Below are 23,080 nucleotides of genomic sequence, written 5' to 3' on the forward strand. Positions count from 1 at the left end.
TCCTAGCTATATGCCCCCATTGTCCATGATGAGACAACCCCTTTGATTTTATATAAAAAATGAAAAAAAACACTGGCGTAAGGTGTCCCAAATTTAGGCATCTCTGTTAAAACTTTGGCACATCTAAGGAGGTCTATGTGCCAGAAATTGAAATCTATGCCAGGTGGGAGCTAGTGTAGATGTCAGGAGTAATTTATTAGGACAATTTTTTGGCATAGATGTTGGTTAATCGGTTGGGTCACTCAGACCACGACGACTCCTGTTCACGCCCTGCCCTCTGTTTTAGAAAAGTGGCAAGCACAACATAAAAAGGGAAAATGTCACAAAGTTTTGCACAAAGTGGGGATTGCACAAGACAATTGTGACTATAACTGTACATGTATAATATATTCCTCTTTAATAAAAAACTAAGTTTAAAAAAAAATCCCCACCACTAAAGGTCCTTTTAGGCTACTTTCACACTGGCGTTTTGGCTTTCCGTTTGTGAGATCCGTTCAGGGCTCTCACAAGCGGTCCAAAACGGATCAGTTTTGCCCTAATGCATTCTGAATGGAAAAGGATCCGCTCAGAATGCATCAGTTTGCCTCGGTTCCGTCTCCATTCCGCTTTGGAGGCGGACAACAAAACGCTGCTTGGACTGCTGCTTCAGTCTATGGACTGAAAACAAGCAAATGAGGCCAAAAACTGCCAGAGCATGCTGGCCACGGACCCCAAAAATATACAGCAAAAAGTGCAAATGAAGAAAACCACCACTGCAAAAACAGGATTCCTGCTGCGTTTCATAATTCCCATAAAATTACAACAGGAGGAGGTGATTTTACCCCAAAAATTTACATTTTGCAAAAAATGCTGGTATAAAAGTACATCAAAAACGTAAAGTTTGGGGGGGGGGGGGGGGGGGGACTGGACTGGAGCCCAATCTCAGAGCTCTGACCCCCCACTCATGAAAACATTGAGATCTGATGGACGTATGCACTGGAGAGAATTCTGCCTATCCCGCTACTCTTCACACTGCACAAGAGCTTCAGTGAGCAGGCAGAAGGCGTAAAGTGGGGGCCCACAGCATTAACCCTTTATGCCCAGTGACCTGTCCAGACGTTTTTATTTACAATGTAATTACATATCTAATAATAAGTGTATGAAGCAATCTCCCTCTACGTAGTCCGCCTCCTCTTCTTCGTGCAGGGACTGTCTACACCATTATTTACTGCCTTGGCTGCGCACATCCTGGCAGCTGCTGTTTGTTCTTCGCTCACGTGCCTGCAACACATTCTGGTCTCCTCGTGCTTAGGTGTCTGTACCAACTGTGACATACCTACCGATGAGCGCCAGGCTCTACTATGCCTAAGACGTTTAACGTGTTCACTGGAATTAGCATTGCAGTTACTAATTAGTGTTGGAAGTGATTACGGGTATTCTAACAGTTAGGCCAGGGCTCCATACAGACTTTTGTAGTGAGTTTCACTGCGGCCCTGGGAACTGGCCGCTCCAAGGTCTGGGGTGATGGCAGATGAACAACACGTACACAGTGACAATCATATAGAGCGCATGCGCTGGCTACGTTCCACTAGGGAAAGAAGCTTTTTTTTTTTTTTTAAACAGTATAAAGCTGTACCCCTTCAGAAAAGAGGTCAGAAAGCTCACCTCTACTGAAAGTCAATGGAGGACAGATCCGTTTTCTATTGTGGCAGAGAAAACGGATCCGTCCCCATTGACTTGCATTGGGGGTCATGCCGGATCCGTCTTGCTTCGCATCCCAGGACGGAAAGCAAACTACAACATGTTGCGGTTTTCTCTCCGGTATGAGAACGCAACTAAACGGAACGGAATCCATTTTGGAGCACTCCGTTCTGTTCAGTTTTTTCCCTATTGACAATAAATGGGGACAAAACTGAAGCGTTTTTTTTTTTTTTCCGGTATTGAGACCCTATGACAGATCTCAATACCGGAAAACTAAAACGCTAGTGTGAAAGTAGCCAAAAGTGCAAAAGAAGGACATTATATCGCTATATGTATCTACTACTTATTATATTTAATAAGTGAAGTGGAGTTCTCTCTTCAAAAAGTATCAGAACCTGAAGTTCTACTCTTATCAGCAAAACACGTGCATCATCGGATCCCCATTTATTACGATGCAAGACTTTTTGTCCTGCTAAAAGCCGGCATTTAGACCAGAATGTGTCCGGATCCCATTGTAGTCAATGGGAATCCGGTGGTGCACGGCCCTGTCCGGGTGAACGCCGGCATAGGAAAAGAGTGCAGGATGTGAAAGTAGTATAATTATGAAAAATCTAAGGGGCTGTCCGCTTTTGCCATAATGATGACCTATCCTCAGAAAACATTATCAATATTAGATCTTCAAGGGCCCGACTCCCGGCACACCCGCCGATCAGCTTTTTTGAAGAGAACCCAGTGCTTGTACAAGCGCTGCCCTCTCTTCTCCGAGTCGGGGGCAACTTGCAATCTGCAACTGTAAATCCAACAGTGTTGGGCTGTTCACCTTAATAGGAGGGAGCAGTCCCTTTGAAGTGAATGGGACGGGGGAGTTGGAATGTCCCATTAAATTCAATAGGACCGCTCCCTCCTATTCAAGTCAACAGTCCAACACTGTTGGATTTCACGACTGCAACGTTTCTGCTGTTTGGATGCTCTTTTGCAGTCAAATCACAAATGTTTTTGATCTCGTGACTTCTGAGACTTGTCGCCGTGTAGCCCCAGCCTAAAAGGGGCTATCCTACACAAAGTATTTATCACTTATCCTGACCAAAGTAGGATTGCTGAGATCCAGAGATTACCTAAGATCCTGAGAACATGGGATTCCTGAGTCCCTCTTCTAAATGGATGTCAGTCCAGCACTCCAATCACTCCTATGGAGCCAACATTAACAGTGCTCCCTCAGTCCCAAAAAAGTCAACTGTGTCCGACCATGTCCTTAGTAACATGACGTCTATAGTGGCGTCTTGTCACATAACTGTGGTGGTTAGTTCACCATGGAACTGTGCATCCACAATGCCATACCAGGATTGAGCGCCATGGTCCCGTGGTGATGGATATAGTCTTTTTATGTATTTTAAAGAGGAAACATATTTAAAGGGGTTGTCTCATCTGGATATTTATGGCATATCCACAAAATATACCATAAATCTCAGACAGGTGTGGAAGTCAGCTCTGGGACCTGCTCCTATCTCAAGAACAGGATCCCGCCATGAATGAAGAGGATGCTGCTTTCTCCACATACTACCATGGGACTTCAGAAAATAGTCCACTTAATCAGGTATTTTCACATGTCCCATTGCGGTGAATAGAGTAAGCTGCGCATGTTCTTGAGATAGCAGCTGGTCCCAGGTGTGGGTCTCGCACCTATCCCGTGGATATGCCACAAATGTCCACATGGGGCAATCCCTTTAAAGTGTCCTTCCAATGTTACTCTCCTGGGCAATCTGACATCAGTTGTGGCCAATACTCACTGAGCGTCAGACGCTAGCCTTAGCCACCATACCGTCCAGCACGAAGGCGCGGTTCTTCACACTCCACGTCAGATCAGGCAGGAGAGTAAGGCTAAGTCTACACAACGACATTTGTCGCGCCAATGTCGTGCAACAATTTTCATAATGGTAGTCTACAGTGTCGCACTGCGACATGCTGCGAATGCGACACGACAGTAGCAAAAAAACATTCAAGATGGATTTTTCTGCGACTGTTGCGTCGCAGTGCGACACCATAGACTACCATTATAAAAATTGTCACACGACATTAATGTCGCGCGACACATGTTGCAGTGTAGCTGTGCCCTACACTGGAGGCAAATCTACCCAATTTGTGTAGTCAAGAATAAAAATGGCCACTGCTACTGAGCCCACTTTACACTTCTTTATAATCTCAGTGGGAGCTGTGAGGATGAGGAAAGGAAAAGGAAATGAAGAAAGAGAGTCCTAAAACACTGACAGGTGGGTGTCCAGTGACTGTTCGTCAGAACGCGGGTGCGGAGCAGGCTAATATAGCGCTGACATATTCCGCAGCGTTGTACAGACATCATCACAGTGGGGCTCACAATCTAGATTTCCTATCAGTCTGTCTTTTGGCGTGTGGAAAATAACCAGAGGAAAGCCACGCGATCATCGTTTATTATGACCCCCTATGCCAGAAACGGGTGCAAAAAGAGCCGCACAGCAACAATTTGCACATTTTGAGTGCCTGTGTGCCGAAGTTTAGACGCACACAGCATGTTTATGCTGATCTCGCCACTAGGGCAGGGTGGGGGGCTGGTTGATGCAGACCCATCAAACCCCGGCAAATTCACGGTCATTTACGTCAGTTACATTTAGGCCTACGGACTGCTGGAAGATGCGTCTAATTTATGACGAATCTCAAAGACGGGTGTGAAATCCGAATCTCTGAATAATGACCCCCACAAACTCCATGCAGGGGTTGACCTTGGTTATATTCAAACCCAGGACCCGAGTGCTGCCAGGCACTAATGATGCCGGTCACAGAATTCTAAGGTCTCTTTCACACAAGCGAGTTTTCCGCGCGGGCGCAATGCGTGATGCGAACGCATTGCGCCCGCACTGAATCCGGACCCATTCGTTTCAATGGGTCTGGGTAGATGAGTGATGGTGTTTCACGCATCACTTGTGCTTTGCGTGAAAATCGCAGCATGCTCTATATTCTGGCCCCATGGAAGTGAATTGGGCTGTGTGAAAAACGCATCGCATCTGCCAGCAAGTGCGTTTTTCACTGATGGTTGCTGAGAGATGTTGTTTGTAAACCTTCCGTTTTTTATCACGCGCGTGAAAAAACACAATCAATGCGCATTTCACCCGCACAAAAAAAACTGAACCACTGAACGCAATCGCAGACAAAACTGACTGAACTTGGTGCGAGTTTTCCCTGAACGCACCCGGACCTAATCCGTATCGTTCGCGTGCAAGCGGCCTAAGTCATCTTCCACTGATTCTAATGTGCACTGCGCTGAACAACAGGGTCTTAGGCTCATGCAGACAAGCGCTGTTCCCACCATTGTGCTGTCTGAGCATAGAACGGACTGCGCGTGGACTGCACACTGACGCACAAAAGTCAGTAAGCCAACTGACATGGGATTTTCCGAAAGATCCCATCATTTAGGCCATCCTTTCACACAAGCGTATTCAGTCCGGGAAAACATACTCCGGCTGTATTTCTTGGCCTGAACACCGCTCCGCTAACGGGAACTCACAGCATAGTCATGATTTATGATGCTGTGTGTTCTGCCTGACCGCGGCTCTACTGTGCTGTACTCACAATGCCGTGCATACCGTTCACTAGTCCTGCATCATATGTCAGAGGAGCGCCGTTCACAGAGCTGGTTGAATATGCTCATGAAAAAATTGGTCTGAATCAAGGGCGCACAACCTTTTTCGGTTGCGGGCCCACACAGTTAGACTGAACCAATCCCAAGGGCCGAAAATGACATTTAAAGGGGTATTACCAACTGAAATATTGTATTTATGCATACTGAACATACAGTATAAATGTACGTATATGGTAAATATATACCATAAACGTCTGGTTACACTTCCAGGACTCCCACCTAATGATGAAAAATACATGCGAGCAGCCACAAGACACAGACATACCTGTCCGTTAGGGCTCATACACACAACCATTGAATGTTTTGCGGTCCGCAAATTGTGGATCCGCAAAACACGGATACTGGCCGTGTGCAAAATGCATTTTACGGAAGGTCCAGCCCCTAATACAACAGTCCTATCCTTGTCCGCATTACGGACATGCTCTATCATTTTGCAGAGAGCATAGAACAGACATACGGATGCGCACAGCACACGTTGTCCACATCTTTTGTGGTCCCATTGAAGTGACTGGGTCCGCATCCGGCTTGCGGACCCAAACCACAGTCGTGTCCATGAGCCCTTACCAGTTGGGGGCCGCACAGGATGGTATCGGGGGGCCACAGGTTGTGCACCCCTGGTCTAAATGATGTGATTTTCTCTCAGGTCTCATTGACCTTTATGTGTCAGTGCGCAGTCCATCAGCGGAGAAAAGTTTAGTCCGGGAAGCACAGCCGCCATACGGTCTGTTCTGGACTGAAAACGCTTGTGTGAAGTTCGCCTCGCTCATTCTTGCCATCGGTACGAGGTCCGAACTAGTAGCCACTGGGTGGACATTTCTCTTCCGTGAAAAACAGAAGCCATATCGATGGGAAAAAAAGGAAGAAATGGAGCAAAAGTCGGAGACAAAACTGATGAGAGACGGAAGAAACCTCTTCAAAACGAAGACGGATTCTCTGGTGTGAATGAGTCCTTAGGCTATGTTCACACCGCCGGTCGAGATGATCCGGCAGAAGTTCCGGCTGTCGGACAGAAGAATAAACTCTGCACGCTGCGGGATTTGTCCGGCCGAAACCCGCCATTCATGGACATTATAGTCAATAGGGATCCGGCGGTGCCTGATCCGGTGACCGCCTGTCAGAAACGTTCAGCGGAGATGTGAAGGGAGCCGTCCAATCCCAACGAGACGCGCGCAGGCGGCAGGACTGTCCCGCTAACGAGATAATGGGTCGCTTGCAATTAATTAACCGCATTAAATTCCTCCAGTGCCGCACATACAGAAAGTAGACCGCTATATACGGTATATAAATATATCTATTCAGGCGGCATATAATAAAACGTAACCATTCCCGGAACTTTCTACGTCCTATGCGATTTCTTACCTGCGGTTCATCGGACGCACTCGCACTGCCACCTTGACGGACGCCATGTTTCATGCCTGTGACCTGCTGGGCTCACTGATGAGCACCCAAATCTTCAGCAGAGGTTTAGGAGAGGAGTGAGTCAGGGTGACTGGGCATCTAGCAGGGAAAGAACAAGCAGACAGAACTACTTATCAGCCTGGCACAGTGGGCACAGCACTGTCTGGACCCCTGTTGCACTCCCTGCATGCCTGGCTGTTACCACATGGTCTTGTTTTCACAGGCTGCAGCCATAAACACACCCCAGCAGCCGCACCAAAGACTCACAGTCTAAATCTGGCCAAATCGTCTGTCAATCAGGTGCTCGCCGGGGCTACGAGGAAAGGGAAGAGCGTGCAACAGCAGCAGAGGGACGATCGCTCCGCCCCCAACACCTCGCTCTCGTGACGTCACCCCACAAGGAGCTGGAGCGATTCATCACGTGACTCCGCTCAACGAGTCGCAATGCTTCCTGGAACTTGTAGTTTTCCTTCTTGAATAAACTAGAAGAGTCCATGAACTTCTGGACCACAGGTTCCAGCATTCAGTCGGCGGTCATAGCGACAACAAGCCGGTCATGTGCCGGAGAAGCTTGTTGTCACGGCTTAGGCGTGAGGCTGATGTGGTTCATTGGGAGAATATATAGACAAATGTGTACAGCACGCTTCATGTTCGCGTGTATGGGTCACCTCAGTATTGTTCCCGCTGCTCGGGTGAAATATTGTGACTGTGGGGAAAAAGAAAGTCCAGAGGCTTTACTGCAAGGGAAATTATTTATAGAAACTGCAGCAAAGCAATAGTAGTGGAGTTGCCCGTAGCAACCAATCCGATTGCTGCTTTCATTTTTTTAAAGGCCTCTGAAAAAAAATAAGAGCTAGAATCGGATTGGTTGCTATTGGCAACGGCTCCACTTCTTTGCTTTATTGTCCCCAAGTGGGTGGTCTTGGTTGGTTGTGTTGGCGTTCCTAGGAGGCGTGACTTAGATGCCAGGTTCACGTCACTAGAGATGAGCGAAGCGAGCTTCGGATGTTACATCTGAAGTCGCTTCGTTCATAACTTTGGATTAATACTGTACAGAGATCCGTCTCCATACAGTATTAAAATGTATGGGCTCCGATGAGCCTAAGTTAGTTATTCGTGAATTTATTCCATTACTGAATAGAAAATTCTGGATATTCCAATGCAGTGCTGCCACCTGCAGGCTTGCATTGGAATATACCAGTGAGGACTGGAAGCAAATGGCGGTCCGCAATGCACGGGCACTGACCTTTGGGCCGCTGCATGCAGATCGCAGACCCATTTACTTGAATGGGGTCAGCGATCCGCATCCGACGGTCCGCACCTCAAAAAAGTAGCGCATGCACTACATTTTTGCGGTGCGGAGGCACAGACAGAAAACCCACGGAAGCACTCCGTGGGCTTCCGATCCGTGCCTCTGTTCACACGGCCGGTGCCCGAGTATTGCGTGCCCACTGTATGCGGGCTGCAATATGGCCACGGCTGGGCAACGGCCGTATGCATGAGCCCTTAGGCCTATTACTACTAAGGAATGCGTTCCCTGATCTCAGTTAGAGGAAGTTGTTCTGGCCCCTTTAGCTCTTAGACTCTCAGATACCATATTCACACTTAACCACGGCATCTGAGGAGTTAAATGTCTGCGATCGGCGTTATCACTGATCACAGACATTAGCCCGGGTGTCTGCTGTGTGAAACTTCAGAGTGGAGCGGGCGCCATCTTAAAAAATTGGAAGTGGTTAAGCATACTGAATAACAGATACAAATTGAACTTTGCATTTCTCCGTTGTTCATTGATTTCAATGTTAACACAAAAAAATAGGTTTAAACAAGTGATAAATATATTTACTAAGGCCTCATGCACACGACCGTTGTGTGCACCCGTGGGCGTTGTTCCGTTTACCGTGATTTTCTGCGGACCACTTTCAATGGGTCCGTTGAAAACCTCGGAAAATGCACTGTTTGTCATCCGTGGCCGTGTATCCTGTCCGTCAAAAAAATATGACCTGTCCTATTTTTTTGACGGACAACGGTTCACGGACCCATTCAAGTCAATGGGTCCGTGAAAAAACACGAATGCACACAAGATTGGCATCCGTGTCCGTGATCCGTGTCCATAGGCTACTTTCATACAGACGGATCCGAAGATCCGTCTGCATAAAAGCTTTTTCAGAGCTGAGTTTTCACTTTGTGAAAACTCAAATCAGACAGTATATTCTAACACAGAGGCGTTCCCATAGTGATGGGGACGCTTCTAGTTAGAATATACTAAGAACTGTGTACATGACTGCCCCCTGCTGCCTGGCAGCACCCGATCTCTTACAGGGGGCTGTGATCCGCACAATTAACCCCTTAGGTGCTGCACCTGAAGGGGTTAATTGTGCGTATCATAGCCCCCTGTAAGAGATCAGGGGCTGCCAGGCAGCAGGGGGCAAACCCCCCTCCCTCCCCAGTTTTAATTTCATTGGTGGCCAGTGTGCAGCCCCCCCTCCCTCTATTGTATTAATATCATTGGTGGCCAGTGTGGCACCCCCCCTCCCTTTATTGTATTATCATTGGTAGCCAGTGTGCGGCCCCCCCCCCCTCTATTGTATTAATATCATTGGTGGCCAGTGCGGCCCCCCCCTCCCTTTATTGTATTATCATTGGTAGCCAGTCTGCGGCCCCCCCGGCCTCTATTGTATTATCATTGGTGGCCAGTGTGCGCCCCCCCCGGCCCCCCCCCCTTTATTGTTTTAATATCATTGGTGGCCAGTGTGCGGCCTCCCCTCTCCCCCCCCCCCCCCCCATCATTGGTGGCAGCGGAGAGTTCCGATCGGAGTCCCAGTTTAATCGCTGGGGCTCCGATTGGTAACCATGGCAACCAGGACGCTACTGCAGTCCTGGTTGCCATGGTTACTTAGCAATATTAGAAGCATCATACTTACCTGCTGCGCTGTCTGTGACCGGCCGGGAGCTCCTCCTACTGGTAAGTGACAGGTCTGTGCGGCGCATTGCTTAATGATCTGTCACTTACCAGTAGGAGGAGCTCCCGGCCGGTCACAGACAGCGCAGTAGGTAAGTATGATGCTTCTAATATTGCTAAGTAACCATGGCGACCAGGACTGCAGTAGTGTCCTGGTTGCCATGGTTACCGATCGGAGCCCCAGCGATTAAACTGGGACTCCGATCGGAACTCTCCGCTGCCACCAATGATGGGGGGGGGGTTGAGGGCAGGCCGCACACTGGCCACCAATGATATTAATACAATAGAGGGGGGGCCGGGCGGGGCCGCACACTGGCCACCAATGATAATACAATAGAGGGAGGCGGGGGGGGCGCACACTGGCCACCAATGATAATACAATAGAGGGAGGGGGAGCCAGGGGGGGCCGCACACTGGCCACCAATGATATTCAAACTGGGGAGGAAGGGGGGTCTGCCCCCTGCTGCCTGGCAGCCCCTGATCTCTTACAAGGGGCTATGATACGCACAATTAACCCAGGGGCGGCACCTGAGGGGTTAATTGTGCTGATCACAGCCCCCTGTAAGAGATCGGGGGCTGCCAGGCAGCAGGGGGGCAGTCATGTACACAGTTCGTAGTATATTCTAACTTGAAGCGTCCCCATCACTATGGGAACGCCTCTGTGTTAGAATATACTGTCGGATATGAGTTTCACGATCTAACTTAAATCCGATGGTATATTCTAACATAGAGGGTTCCCATGGTGATGGGGACGCTTCAAGTTAAAATATACCATCGGATTGGAGAAAACTCTGATCCTATGGTATATTAACTCCTGACTTTACATTGAAAGTCAATGGGGGACGGATCCGTTTGCAATGGCACCATATTGCATTGTAAGTCAGGACGGATCCGTTTGGCTCCGCACGGCCAGGCGGACACCAAAATTACTTTTTTTTCATGTCCGTGGATCCTCCAAAAATCAAGGAAGACCCACGGACGAAAAAACGGTCACGGATCACGGACCAACGGAACCCCGTTTTGCGGACCGTGAAAAAATACTGTCGTGTGCATGAGGCCTAAATGTGATAAAAATCATGAAACAGACAAATCACATACAGTAGTAAACATAAATAATCATTAGCCTGCAACACAATTGGGGGAAACTCCTGTTACCATGTCGTAGCACATGGCCAACACCCCGTGGTGATACAAGAGATAGTGACCTACAACATCCTACCTTTATGATGTTCTCGGCAGGGTTCCACTTATCTGTCTTTTTGCAAAAAGGTTTATACCTTTCAGCCCCTCCTCCTAAGGATTCCAGCGTGTAGTGCACATGTCTCTGAGATAATCACTCATAGGTCGGACCCTCACCTATCAAACTTTGGGGGCATATCCTAGAGATATGCCCCCAATGTCTGAGGTGAGACAACCCCTCTACGGCAGGGTCATATTAATACTGGGTGGCATCTCCCCTTGCTGTGATACAGGCTGCTATTATGGCATGATAACGGTCATACATATGCCAGATATCCTACTGCGATATGTAATTCCAAGCTCTTTCAACTTGGACCTGTAGGGAAGGTTGTTGTTAGCTACTGTGCATGGGAGATTCATCACCCCATCCAGCCCAAGATATTCACGCTGGGGGAGAAATCTGACTATTGAACTGGCCAGGAGAGCTTCTGGAGACCCTGCAGAACACATAGTGTGGTAAGCGTTTATCTTGTAAGAACATGTCTTTGAAACCGTTTACATCAGTGTGGTCTGCGTGCTAGACGACCTGCAAGGGACACCACCAGGCACATGCATCATCGTCTTGCATGAGCCAGGGAGCATCTACGCTAGACGAGGGACCAGTGGGCCTCAGTGCTGTTCACTGATTCAGTCAATTCATGCTGAGCAGAAATGATGGCCACCAATGATGTTGGAGACATCAAGGAGAGCGCTATGCATCAGCCACTGTTGTCACCAGACCTTTGGTGGTGGTGGTATTACAGTGTGGGCAGGCAGGTCTAGTCAATACAGAACTGACTTACACTTTGTGAATAATACAGTGACAAGCCCATACAACTTCAATAACATCATTAATACAGTTATTGTGCCTCTGCATGAACAACACAGGCTGGACGACAATACCCCAGCTTATCGAGGTTGCATCATTATGAAACGGCTGCTGGAGACTCAAATAGAGTGGCCTGCTCTTTCTCCAGACCTGAATCCCATTAAAAACCTATGGGATCAACGGAGTCGTCGTGTAGAGGCGTGCAACTCTGTACCCCAGAACCCAGAAAAGAGTGTATCCCAAGAAGACATAAAGTTCGTACACACTCTAGAAGAAAGTATTCAGTAGAATCAACAAGGTCATCTTGAAATGCCCTTACCTTTTAGAGAACGACCTCGTCTGCCAAATAACATAAATCTTGCCCATGCAAGATTGAAATGTTTGAAGAAAAGGATGGGAAGAGATCCCAAACTCAAAAATGATTATTTGAAATTTATGGAAGGTATCCTCGAAGAAGGACATGCAGAGAAAGTTAATAACCAACCTAAAGAAGGAGAAGTATGGTACATCCCACAACGAGGTGTTTACCACTCAAAGAAACCAGATAAGATTAGAGTAGTATTTCATTGCTCAGCAAAGTACAATAGTGTTGCATTGAATGATCATCCACTAAAAGGACCAGATCTTACAAACACTCTGCTTGGAGTACTCTGTAGATTCAGAAAGTATCCCGTAGCGTTCATGTGTGACGTTGAAAAGATGTTCCACCAGTTTCATGTGAAGAATGAAGATAGAGACTTTCTGAGGTCTCTATGGTGGGAGGATGGAGATACAGATACACGCACAAAGCCAGCAGAATACAGAATGAAAGTACACTTGTTTGGAGCAGCATCGTCTTCAGGCTGCGCCAATTATGGTATGAAGTACTTGTCCAATCAGAATGAAAAGGATTGCCCATCAGCAGCAAATTTTATGAAGAAAAACTTTTATGTAGATGATGGTCTTATAAGTCTAGAGTCCACAGAATCTGCAATCAAACTAGTGAAAGAAAGCCAAGAGTTATGCACAAGAGGAAACATGCGCCTTCATAAATTCATCTCAAACAACAGAGAGGTATTGGAATCCATCAGTGACTATGAACGTGCAGCAACAATGAAGAATGTAGATCTCAATTGTGATCATCTTCCAGTCCAGAACGTACTTCGATTGGGATGAAATGTAGAGAATGACAAGTTCTTCTTTGAAGTATCTATTGAACAGAAAGTTGCAACTAGATGTACCATTCTTACCGCAGTGGCTTCTATATATGATCTATTGGGATTCTTGACCCCAGTAATCCTCAGAGCAAGAGAAATACTACAAGAATTATGCAGACAGACGTTAGGATGGGATGAAACCATACCTGAAAATTTGAGGCAAGGTGGATAAGAGACTTGCAAAACTTGAGAGAAGTTTGGATACCCAGATGTTTTGTACCTCATGATTTCGGAAAGTACAAGAAAATAGAACTTCATCACTTTTCAGATGCCAATAGTCATGGTTATGGTCAGTGCTCCTACATCAGAGTGATAGGAGAATAAAAGATACACTGTGCCCTTGTTATGTGAAAGGCCAGAGTTGCACCTACCAGTATTCAGACAATACCAAGACTTGAACTGACGGCAGCCGTAGTTTCAGCATCCATAAGCAAGTTTCTGAGAGAAGAATTGGAATTGAAAATAGATGAATATTTTTGGACAGACTTACAAGTGGTCCTAGGATACATAAACAACGAAGCTCGAAGATTCCATATCTTTGTCGCCAACAGAGTTCAGAAAATTTGGGAAAGATAAATAAGAACTGTAAGAAATGTGTTAGGTTCAGTGTTAAAAAAGAATCCTGAAAGAATAGATGATGCTTCACTTAGGACCCTATTCTATGAAGTAATGTCTGTTGTTAACACTCGTCCACTTACAGTTGATAATATAAACGATCCAACAAGTTTGGACCCTTTAACTCCCAACCATCTACTTCACCTTAACCTGTTGGGGACATATGACGAACCGGTACGTCATGATGTCCTGGTACTTAAGGACACATGATATACCGGTATTTCATGTGTAGTTCCGATCACCGCTGTGCGGCGGGCTGTGATCGGAACTGGGTGCCTGCTAAAATCAATCAGCAGGCACCCTGGGACAACCCTGTGACCCCCCCCCCCCCCATATTGGCGATTGCCGCAAACCGCAGGTCAATTCAGACCTGCGGTTTGCGGCGTTTCCGGGTAGTTCGGGCGGCGAGTGCAGTGGCTATCGGGTCCCCGTGCTGCTGTGACGGGGACCCGATAGCAGGGAAGGCAGTGCGATGCCTTTCTTAGGCATCGGGGCTGCCTTCCGGTGGAGAGCCTGTGAGATCCAGCCCCCTGGATCTCACAGGCAGGAAGCTGTATGAGTAATACACACTGTATTACTCATACAGCCAATGCATTCCAATACAGAAGTATTGGAATGCATTGTAAAGGGGATCAGACCCCCAAAAGTTGAAGTCCCAAAGTGGAACAAAAAATAAAGTGGAAAAAAAAGTGGAAAAAGTAAAGTTTTCCCCAAAAAAAATTTAACGTTTCAAGTAAAAAAAAAAAAAACGTAATTTTCCCCAAATTAAGTAAAAAAAAATTGGTAAAAAATAGGGGGGGGGAAAAGTAGACATATTAGGTATCGCCGCGTCCATATCGACCGACTCTATAAACATATGATATGACCTAACCCCTCAGATGAACACCGTAAAAAATAAAAACTGTACTAAATAAACCATTTTTTTGTCACCTTACATCACTAAAAGTACAACAGCAAGCGATCAAAAAGGCGTATGCCCACAAATTAGTACCAATCTAACCGTCACCTCATCCTGCAAAAAATGAACCCCTACCTAACACAATCACCCAAAAAATAAAAATAAATATGGCTCTGAATATGGAGACACTAAAACATATTTTTTTTTGTTTTAAAAAAGCTGTTATTGTGTAAAACTTAAGTCAATTTAAAAAAGTATACATATTAGGTATCGCCGCGTCCGTAATAACCTGCTCTATAAAAATATCACATGATCTAACCCCTCAGGTGAACACCATAAAAAAAAACTGTGTAAAAAAAGCCTTTTTTTGTCCCCTTCCATTACAAAAAGTGTAATAGCAAGCGATCAAAAAAGTCATATGCACCCCAAAATAGTGCCAATCAAACCGCCATCTCATCCCGCAAAAATCATACCCTACCCAAGATAATCGCCCAAAAACTGAAAAAACTATGGCTCTCAGACTATGGAGACACTAAAACATGATTTTTTTTTTGTTTCAAAAATGAAATCATTGTGTAAAACTTACATAAATAAAAGAAAAGTATACATATTAGGTATCGCCGCGTCCGTAATAACCTGCTCTATAAAAAATATCACATGACCTAATCCCTCAGGTGAATACCGTAAAAAAATAAAAATAAAAACGGTGTAAAAAAAGCCATTTTTTGTCACCTTACATTGCAAAAAGTGTAATAGCAAGCGATCAAAACGTCATACGCACCCCAAAATAGTGCCAATCAAACCGTCATCTCATCCCTAAAATAATGAGCCCCTACACAAGACAGTCGCCCAAAAAATAAATTAAACTATGGCTTTCAGAATGTGGAGACACTAAAGAATCAGTAAAAAAAAAGAAATGCTTTGTTATGTAAAACTGAAACAAACAACCAAAAAAGTCATATTAGGTATTGTCGCGTCCGAGACAACCTGCTCTATAAAAATACCACATGATCTAACCTGTCAGATGAATTTTATAAATAACAAAAAATAAAAACAGTGCCAAAACAGCTATTTCTTGTTACCTTGCTTCACAAAAAGTGTAATATAGAGCAACCAAAAATCATATGTACCCTAAAATAGTACCAACAAAACTGCCTCCCTATCCCGTAGTTTATAAAATGTGGTCACTTTTTTGGAGTTTCTACTCTAGGGATGCATCAGGGGGGCTTCAAATGGGACATGGTGTCAAAAAACCAGTCCAGCAAAATCTGCCTTCCAAAAACCGTATGGCATTCCTTTCCTTCTGCGCCCTGCCGTGTGCCCGTACAGCAGTTTACGACCACATATGGGGTGTTTTTGTAAACTACAGAACCTGAGCCATAAATATTGAGTTTTGTTTGGCTGTTAACCCTTGCTTTGTAACTGCAAAAAAATTATTAAAATGGAAAATCTGCCATAAAAGTGAAATTTTGAAATTGTATCTCTATTTTCCATTAATTCTTGTGGAACACCTAAAGGGTTAACAAAGTTTGTAAAATCAATTTTGAATACCTTGAGGGGTTTAGTTTCTAAAATGGGGTCATTTTTTGGAGATTCTACTATAGGGGTGCATCAGGGGGGCTTCAAATGAGACATGGTGTCAAAAAACCAGTCCAGCAAAATCTGCCTTCTAAAAACCTTATGGCATTCCTTTCCTTCTGTGCCCTGCCGTGTGCCTGTACAGCAGTTTACGACCACATATGGGGTGTTTCTGTAAACTACAGAATCAGGGCCATAAATTTAGAATTTTGTTTGGCTGTTAACCCTTGCTTTGTAACTGGAAAAAAATTATTAAAATGGAAAATCTGCCAAAAAAGTGAAATTTGGAAATTTTATCTCTATTTTCCATTAATTCTTGTGGAACACCTAAAGGGTTAACAAAGTTTGTAGAATCAGTTTTGAATACCTTGAGGGGTGTTTGTTTCTAGAATAGGGTCATTTTTGGGTGGTTTCTATTATGTAAGCCTCACAAAGTGACTTCAGACCTGAACTGGTCCTTAAAAAGTTGGTTTTTGAAAATTTCAGAAAAATTTTAAGATTTGATTATAAACTTCTAAGCCTTTTAACATCCCCAAAAAATTAAATGTCATTCCCAAAATGATCCAAACATGAAGTAGACATATGGGAAATGTAAAGTAATAACTATTTTTGGAGGTATTACTATGTATTATAGAAGTAGAGAAATTGAAACTTGGAAATGTGCAAATTTTTAAAAAATTTTGGTAAATTTTGTATTTTTTATAAATAAAAAATATTATTTTTTACTCCATTTTAGCAGTGTCATGAAGTACAATATGTGACGAATAAACAATCTCAGAATGGCCTGGATAAGTCCATGCGTTTTAAAGTTATCACCACATAAAGTGACACTGGTCAGATTTGCAAAAAATGGCCTGATCCTTAAAGTGAAAATGAGCCCGGTCCTTAAGGGGTTAAAGGGGTTGTCCGGGATTGAGGACTTTGTTCCATTAGTACAAGACAGACATACATATAACATACATCCATTTCCTACCTTTTCCACATGTTTCTGAAGCCCCGTTTTCTTATAGGAAATTCTTCGCCAGAAGTGAAGTTTTCTTAGACTCGGTGACATACCGGGTCCCTTGCAGGAGCGCTGAAGCCTCTTCTTCCGGCTGCTTAGGGAGCCCGGTGATGTCACCGGCACTGATGGGCGGGCTTTAGCGCTGCCCTAGCCAGTAAAACGGCTAGGGCAGAGCTAAAGGCCACCCATCAGAGCAGGTGACGTCACCGAACACACTGCCGGGCGGAAGCCTCCGTCCAGCAGTGTGTTATTGTAAACAAAAGAGCCTTTGCCCTGCGCGATTTAGTGCAGCGCAAAGGAGAGCATCAGAGCATGAACTGCTCCGATGCTCAAGTCAAGGGGGCTGCCTGTGTGAAAATAGAGGTTTGTCCGGGTTCAGCTCTGAACCCAGTCAACCCCTTTAAGTCTGATTACATACAGCCACCACCTGGCAAGTTCACCAAAGAGGATTTGTATACTAAAAGGAGATGGCGAAGAGTTCAGTATCTATCAGAACAGTTTTGGAATAAATATGTGAGGGATACCACCCCTCGTGCCCGCTTGACGTCAACTACATCGAGCTCACGAGACGCAGTATGGCCACTGGGTATCAAGACGTGACGTTACGCCCTCCCAGAGGAGCATGTAAGGTCAGCTTGGTACAGTTTACACAGACACCTCCTGTCCACGTGGGCACAGAGATGCAACAAGCTGAGAGAACCTTTTCACTGCCACAGTGAAACAGCGCTTTCTCAGCCCAGGTATACTGCCACCAGCTTCTCGTTTAATATAAGCCCGGTCTGCTAACGGGATTATATAGGGTGAGAAACCAACCCGCGGTAGATTATAACTAGGCCGAAACACGGACGTGGGGATTCGTGATCGAGATACAAAACAGCACAAGATTAAATTATATATTTAATCGTCTTAAGGGCACGCTAGATAACACACTATACACAAAGAATATATACAGTGGTCTGAGGTTACAAATACAGGTAATATGGTATAAACAGTGTTCCTTTGGGTTATGAATGTTCCTTTGGGTTATGATTAGTCCTTTGCTGTATTTACATTGAGGGCAGTGATGTCAGCTGGTTGCAGGTTCCTCTAAACACATGGCACAATGTTACCCTCCTTCAGAAAAAAGACTCGCCCGCTTGCTGGCACAAGCCTTTTAAACTGTAGCCGGCCCCTCCTCTGGGAAGGGTCCACTCCCCCTCTTCTGGGCTGGCATTAAATGACCCACAAAACCCTTTAGGGTTCATAGCGCCAGACCAGAACGTCACAGGGGGATGGTTCTGGGACCGACAGATCTGCCTGGGTCCTGGCTGCAAGTAGAGTCCAAACATGGTACCATTATTTGGTTTCTGTGGGGAGATATGTATATCTCCCTTCCCTGGTATCCCACCACCAAACCATGACCACGGGCCTGTTCGTTGTGGCCACAGGGACACAAATATGTATCTGGTTTGCGCCTGTGATGGCCGGGCGATTCATAATTCCTTATAGATTGCCGGTTCCATGCTGTCTGCTAGATTTGATTGAATTGGGGAATGGCTTAGACACCCCCTGCAGGGACGCTTTTCCTGTTTGATTAGCTGGGTTCCTGGCTGACTGGGGGATGTGTAAAGTTTGTAAACAAGTGGCTTGCTTGAAGCCAGGACCCCTGTGGAGCTGACTACCTCTGCTACCTTTCAGCAAATGGTGGGTGTGGGGACATGGCTGACACTCAGTAAATATGAATCCATATTCCTCACAGATGGAGAAAAGAGTACTTAACCAATCTTATGCTAAGAAGTAAATGGCAAAGACCCAGAAGAAATGTCCAAGTTGGTGACATATGGTTAGTGAAAGAAGATTTACCTAGAAGTCAATGGAAATTGGCCAGAGTTCTAGAAGTCAAGATGAAGACAAACTAGTAAGAAGACCGTTGTTACAAATAGGAGACTCAAAACTTGACAAAAAAGCAAAACGTCTCACTACTACACTCAAGTTGGAACGTCCTATACAGAAGTTAGTTGTTCTACTTGAGAGGGATAAAAGACACTTGGAAGTTGAGAACCTGATGGAAAATTCCTCAAATTCATGTTAAAGTCCTACCACTAAGAACATATAATTTTAGGTAATTTTGGTGGGAGTGTAGCTGGCCAGCTAAGACCTGTCCTAGGTTGCTAATATGTCTTAAATATGTAAACAGCTGCACCTGCCAATAACCTTAATACAGTTCCTATGTTTATATGTTTAAGACAAAAGCAGAGTTATTTATTGTGACTTCATGTTTTTGGATGTCATGTAACAGTTATATATTGTGTTCACAGAAGCTGAAAAGATAATATGCCTTTAAGATTCATTATATGAATGTAAGGTAAGCTCAGTGACACCGCAGAATTAAAACCAGAAAGCATAGAGTTAAGCTGTTGTCACTGCCCAGGAGTCTTAACCAATCACAGCCAGCCTCACACTAAGCAGGAGTCTTGGCCAATCACAGCCAATCTTACACTCAGCCTGTGTGGGAAATCCACTGCTAGAATCATTACACCAGAGGAGAGAATCTGAACAGACATTCACTCCACTAAGAGCTGTGTTTTATGGAAGCAGAGAGGCCAAAATAGGTATTTATAAGTTATATAATGTTATATAATGTTCCTACTGTTAATATAGTGATTAGAACTGTATACTGAACCAGTTATATGTGTGTTTACTTACAGTTCCACCAATTGCAAACTACAAAGTTCACAAGCCAAATTCAAATTACATATTGCAATCCAAATTGCATACAACCATACCAGATCATACTCAAACAATCTGCAAATAGTTACTGCATACTGCAAATTGCGACCAAATTCAGCAAGTGAACTATTGGTTAACCTCAGATATAACTCTCAGAGAGATCATAAAGTGATTAAATAACTTAAAGTGAGATTACAGATACTCAAGAGAGAAATATATCCACAATTTTATGTTGAATGACAACATTGAACAGTTGAACCACCATCTTATGCATACTGCCATTTTATGAATCTTTATGCAACACGTGTTTTGTACATGGACTATCTGCTGCAGAGGCGGCAGTGTTATATAAAGAAAAGTTGAAGTTAATAAAGAAGTTATTTCAAGCATTTGGTGTGCTCTTTAAACCTACTGTTTCCGTAGAACGGCGCTAGAGGAATTACAGAGTAATAGACAGTCTGGTTAGACTAAAAAGTTAGAGACATCAAAATTCTTCTAATGCCACAGCGCAAAAGGCACTTCATAGTGCTGCACCTTCCACACCAACGTCACGCTATTAAAGAACTACGCAATTTGAAGGATATCATTATTAAACTGGCGAACAAAGGGGGAAATGTTGTGCTATGGCCGGCACAGATGTATGCAGAGGTTGCAATGACGCCTGTACAAGCGTCATAGACGCTATTTTTTATTCCAGATCCGGCACTAATACATTCCTATGGAAAAAAAATGCATTCAGGCAAGTCTTCCGTTTTTTTGGCCTGAGATAAAACCGTAGCATGCTGCGGTTTTATCTTTTGCCTGATCAGTCAAAATGACTGAACGTAAGACATCCTGATGCATCCTGAACGGATTGCTCTCCATTCAGAATGCATGGGGATAAAACTGATCAGTTCTTTTCTGGCATTGAGCCCTTTTGACGGAACTCAGTGCCGGAAAAGAAAAACGCTAGTGTGAAAGTACCCTTATTAGAGAAGAGGCTGCTGATTTGTCAGTATCAACGGGCTGCTGTGCCATTGGCCGATCCTCTCACCCCCCCTTCTCCCGCGCGCTGAACACACAACAGCAGCATCCATTTTATTAATTATGAAAAAGGGCGGTGTGCGCGCCCCCACCCGCGCCATTGCCGGCTGCTGATGAAGGGAAAGCATGGCGGGAATGGAGCCTCTGCTGAGGAAAGACAATGAGAGAAGTGTCAGGCTTGTGCCCAGGTGATGTCACAGTCACACCAGAAGTGCCCTGCAGGCTTCTATCTGCTGCTGGGAGCGCCATGTGGAGGTTTATCAATGGAAAACTAATAGCCAAGAGGCTAAACAAAACCCTGCTTCTGGCCCTTATGTTAAATCATAACTTTCATTTTATATTTTCTGATACCTAAACACCAAAAGGAAAAAAAAGAGTTTTAGAAACCAGCTGTTTCTCTAGATGACCTTATGTACCGTACTTTTATAAACCTTTGAGACTCTATTAACACTACCAGGGCCGTCTTTAATATTGATTGGACCCTGGGCAAGAATTTACTTGGGCCCCCTGAATCCCGCCTTCACACACCCTAGCATGCAATCACGCCCTCCACCACAACACACACAAAAAATAATAATCCACATACCTCGTAGAGTAAACCGCGGATCCGCAAAAAATCCGCCCATTGTAGACATGCCTATTCTTGTCCGCAAAACGGACAAGAATAGGACATGTTCTATTTTTTTGGCGGGGCCACGGAACGGAGCAATGGATGCGGACCCAAACAATGGCCGTGTGCTTGAGGCCTAAGCACAATGCAGTCTCATGAGTGGTCCACACCACACCCCTGCCTTGCAGCCTCACAGGAGTACAGGACCAGTATCTGTACACGTATGTATGGCATAATTGGGATGCACATCACACATGACATGACACAGGTCTTTACCAGGCTGCAGGCCAGCAGACACATTATTATTGCCACATGTGTCACATGCCACTACTGACTGTAAAGCCGTTCAGAGTTCAGACTTCAGACAGTTCACAGTTCCACTTCCTTCAGAAAAGCGAGCCTTCCGTGCACTCCAGCGACTTACAGATAGAGGCAGTGGCGTTGCTATGGCTGGTGTCACCCTTTGCTCAGGGGGGCCCTCATGGTGTGGTGTGGAGTGGTCATTTTTTACTAAGGAATATAGTTTAACCGTTTATGTGCAAAAGAGAAAAAAAAGAAGTCACTAAGTCAGCTCCAATCAGATATCTGCAGCACATAGACCAAGACTCTTTGCTCAGGGTCAGGGGGGCCCTCAAAAGAAAAAAAAGGAGTCACTAAGTCAGCTCCAATCAGATATCTGCACATAGACCAAGACTCTTGGTCTATGTGCAGATTGATATCTGATTGGAGCTGACTTCTTATTTTCTCTTTTGCACATAAATGGTTAAACTATTCTTCCTTAGTGAAAATGACTAGTCCAGTCCACACCATGAGGGCCCCCCTGACCCTGAGCAAAGATTAGTAAATGTGGCCGGTGGTGGGGCCCCAGGCCATAGTTCAGCAGCAGACTGCAGACAGAGAGAACCGAACCCAACCCCTTATGTCTCCTGGGGCCGTCTGTCTCTATCCCCCACTAATTTATGAATGGATCTGATCATCTGGGGTTAATTATTAATTCGGGGTGACCTGACCGACTGACCGGCCTAAATTTCTAATATAAAATAAAATCAATATGCGAGCTGCTTTTTGCTTTACCTACCTCCTCCCCTCCTGGCGCGGCAGTGGCAGGTCTCAGGTCTGGCTGTGTAAGGTAGGTACTAGGTGAGTGAGTCACTGGTGCCTTGGTCTGGTCACGTGAGGCCGTGAGTGACTCACCACCTAATCCCTTTAGCTCCGGACCGGAGACGGAGACTTAGTCCCTGGACTCCCTGCTGCTGGCCTGGCTGCTCCGCCGTGGCGCCACTCACCAGGCTGCGGTGAGTGAGTCACACACACACACCCTTTTACCACGTGACGGCGGGGCGCCGACGTGCTTGCTAAGCAGCACATGTAAGTTGTTCTGAAGACTGCTGCTGGCGCTGCGCATAGTTTGAATCAGAATGGGATGGGACTGGGAGTCGGGACTCGGGAAACGGAGCTCCCTTGGGCCCCCAGGAGCAACTGGGCCCGGGGCAGCTGCCCCTTTTGCCCTGCGGCAAAGACGGCCCTGAACACTACTATCAACATGAGGTCATCCAGAGAAACAGCAAGTTTTTTAAATAGTAGTGTTATGTTGATTAGTTATGTTGATAGTAGTGTTAATAGAGTCTCAAATGTTTATCAACATAAGGTTATCTAGAGAAACAGCAGGTTTCTAAAATTCTTGTCTTCCTTTT

At 45.3% G+C, this 23,080-nt stretch overlaps 1 protein-coding gene across 2 annotated transcripts in view; it reads right to left on the reverse strand.

Moving 5' to 3' along the window:
* KIF16B (kinesin family member 16B) overlaps window positions 1–7,129 on the reverse strand; it is a 355,224-nt gene extending 348,095 nt beyond the window's left edge. Inside the window, exons 1-2 of one of the 2 annotated variants that reach the window (XM_040429996.1) lie at window positions 7,016–7,123; window positions 6,710–6,847 (exon numbers count right to left, since the gene is read on the reverse strand). In XM_040429996.1, the coding sequence (XP_040285930.1) occupies window positions 6,710–6,756 (47 nt within the window). In that variant the 5' untranslated portion in view covers window positions 6,757–6,847; window positions 7,016–7,123. Of the gene's footprint in view, window positions 1–6,709 lie in introns of both variants that reach the window. The other variant, XM_040429997.1, reaches the window with a different exon arrangement.
* Between the last annotated feature and the right edge of the window lie 15,951 nt (window positions 7,130–23,080).

This window comes from Bufo bufo, chromosome 4, assembly GCF_905171765.1.
Source record: "Bufo bufo chromosome 4, aBufBuf1.1, whole genome shotgun sequence".
NCBI classification, from domain to species: Eukaryota; Metazoa; Chordata; class Amphibia; order Anura; family Bufonidae; genus Bufo; species Bufo bufo.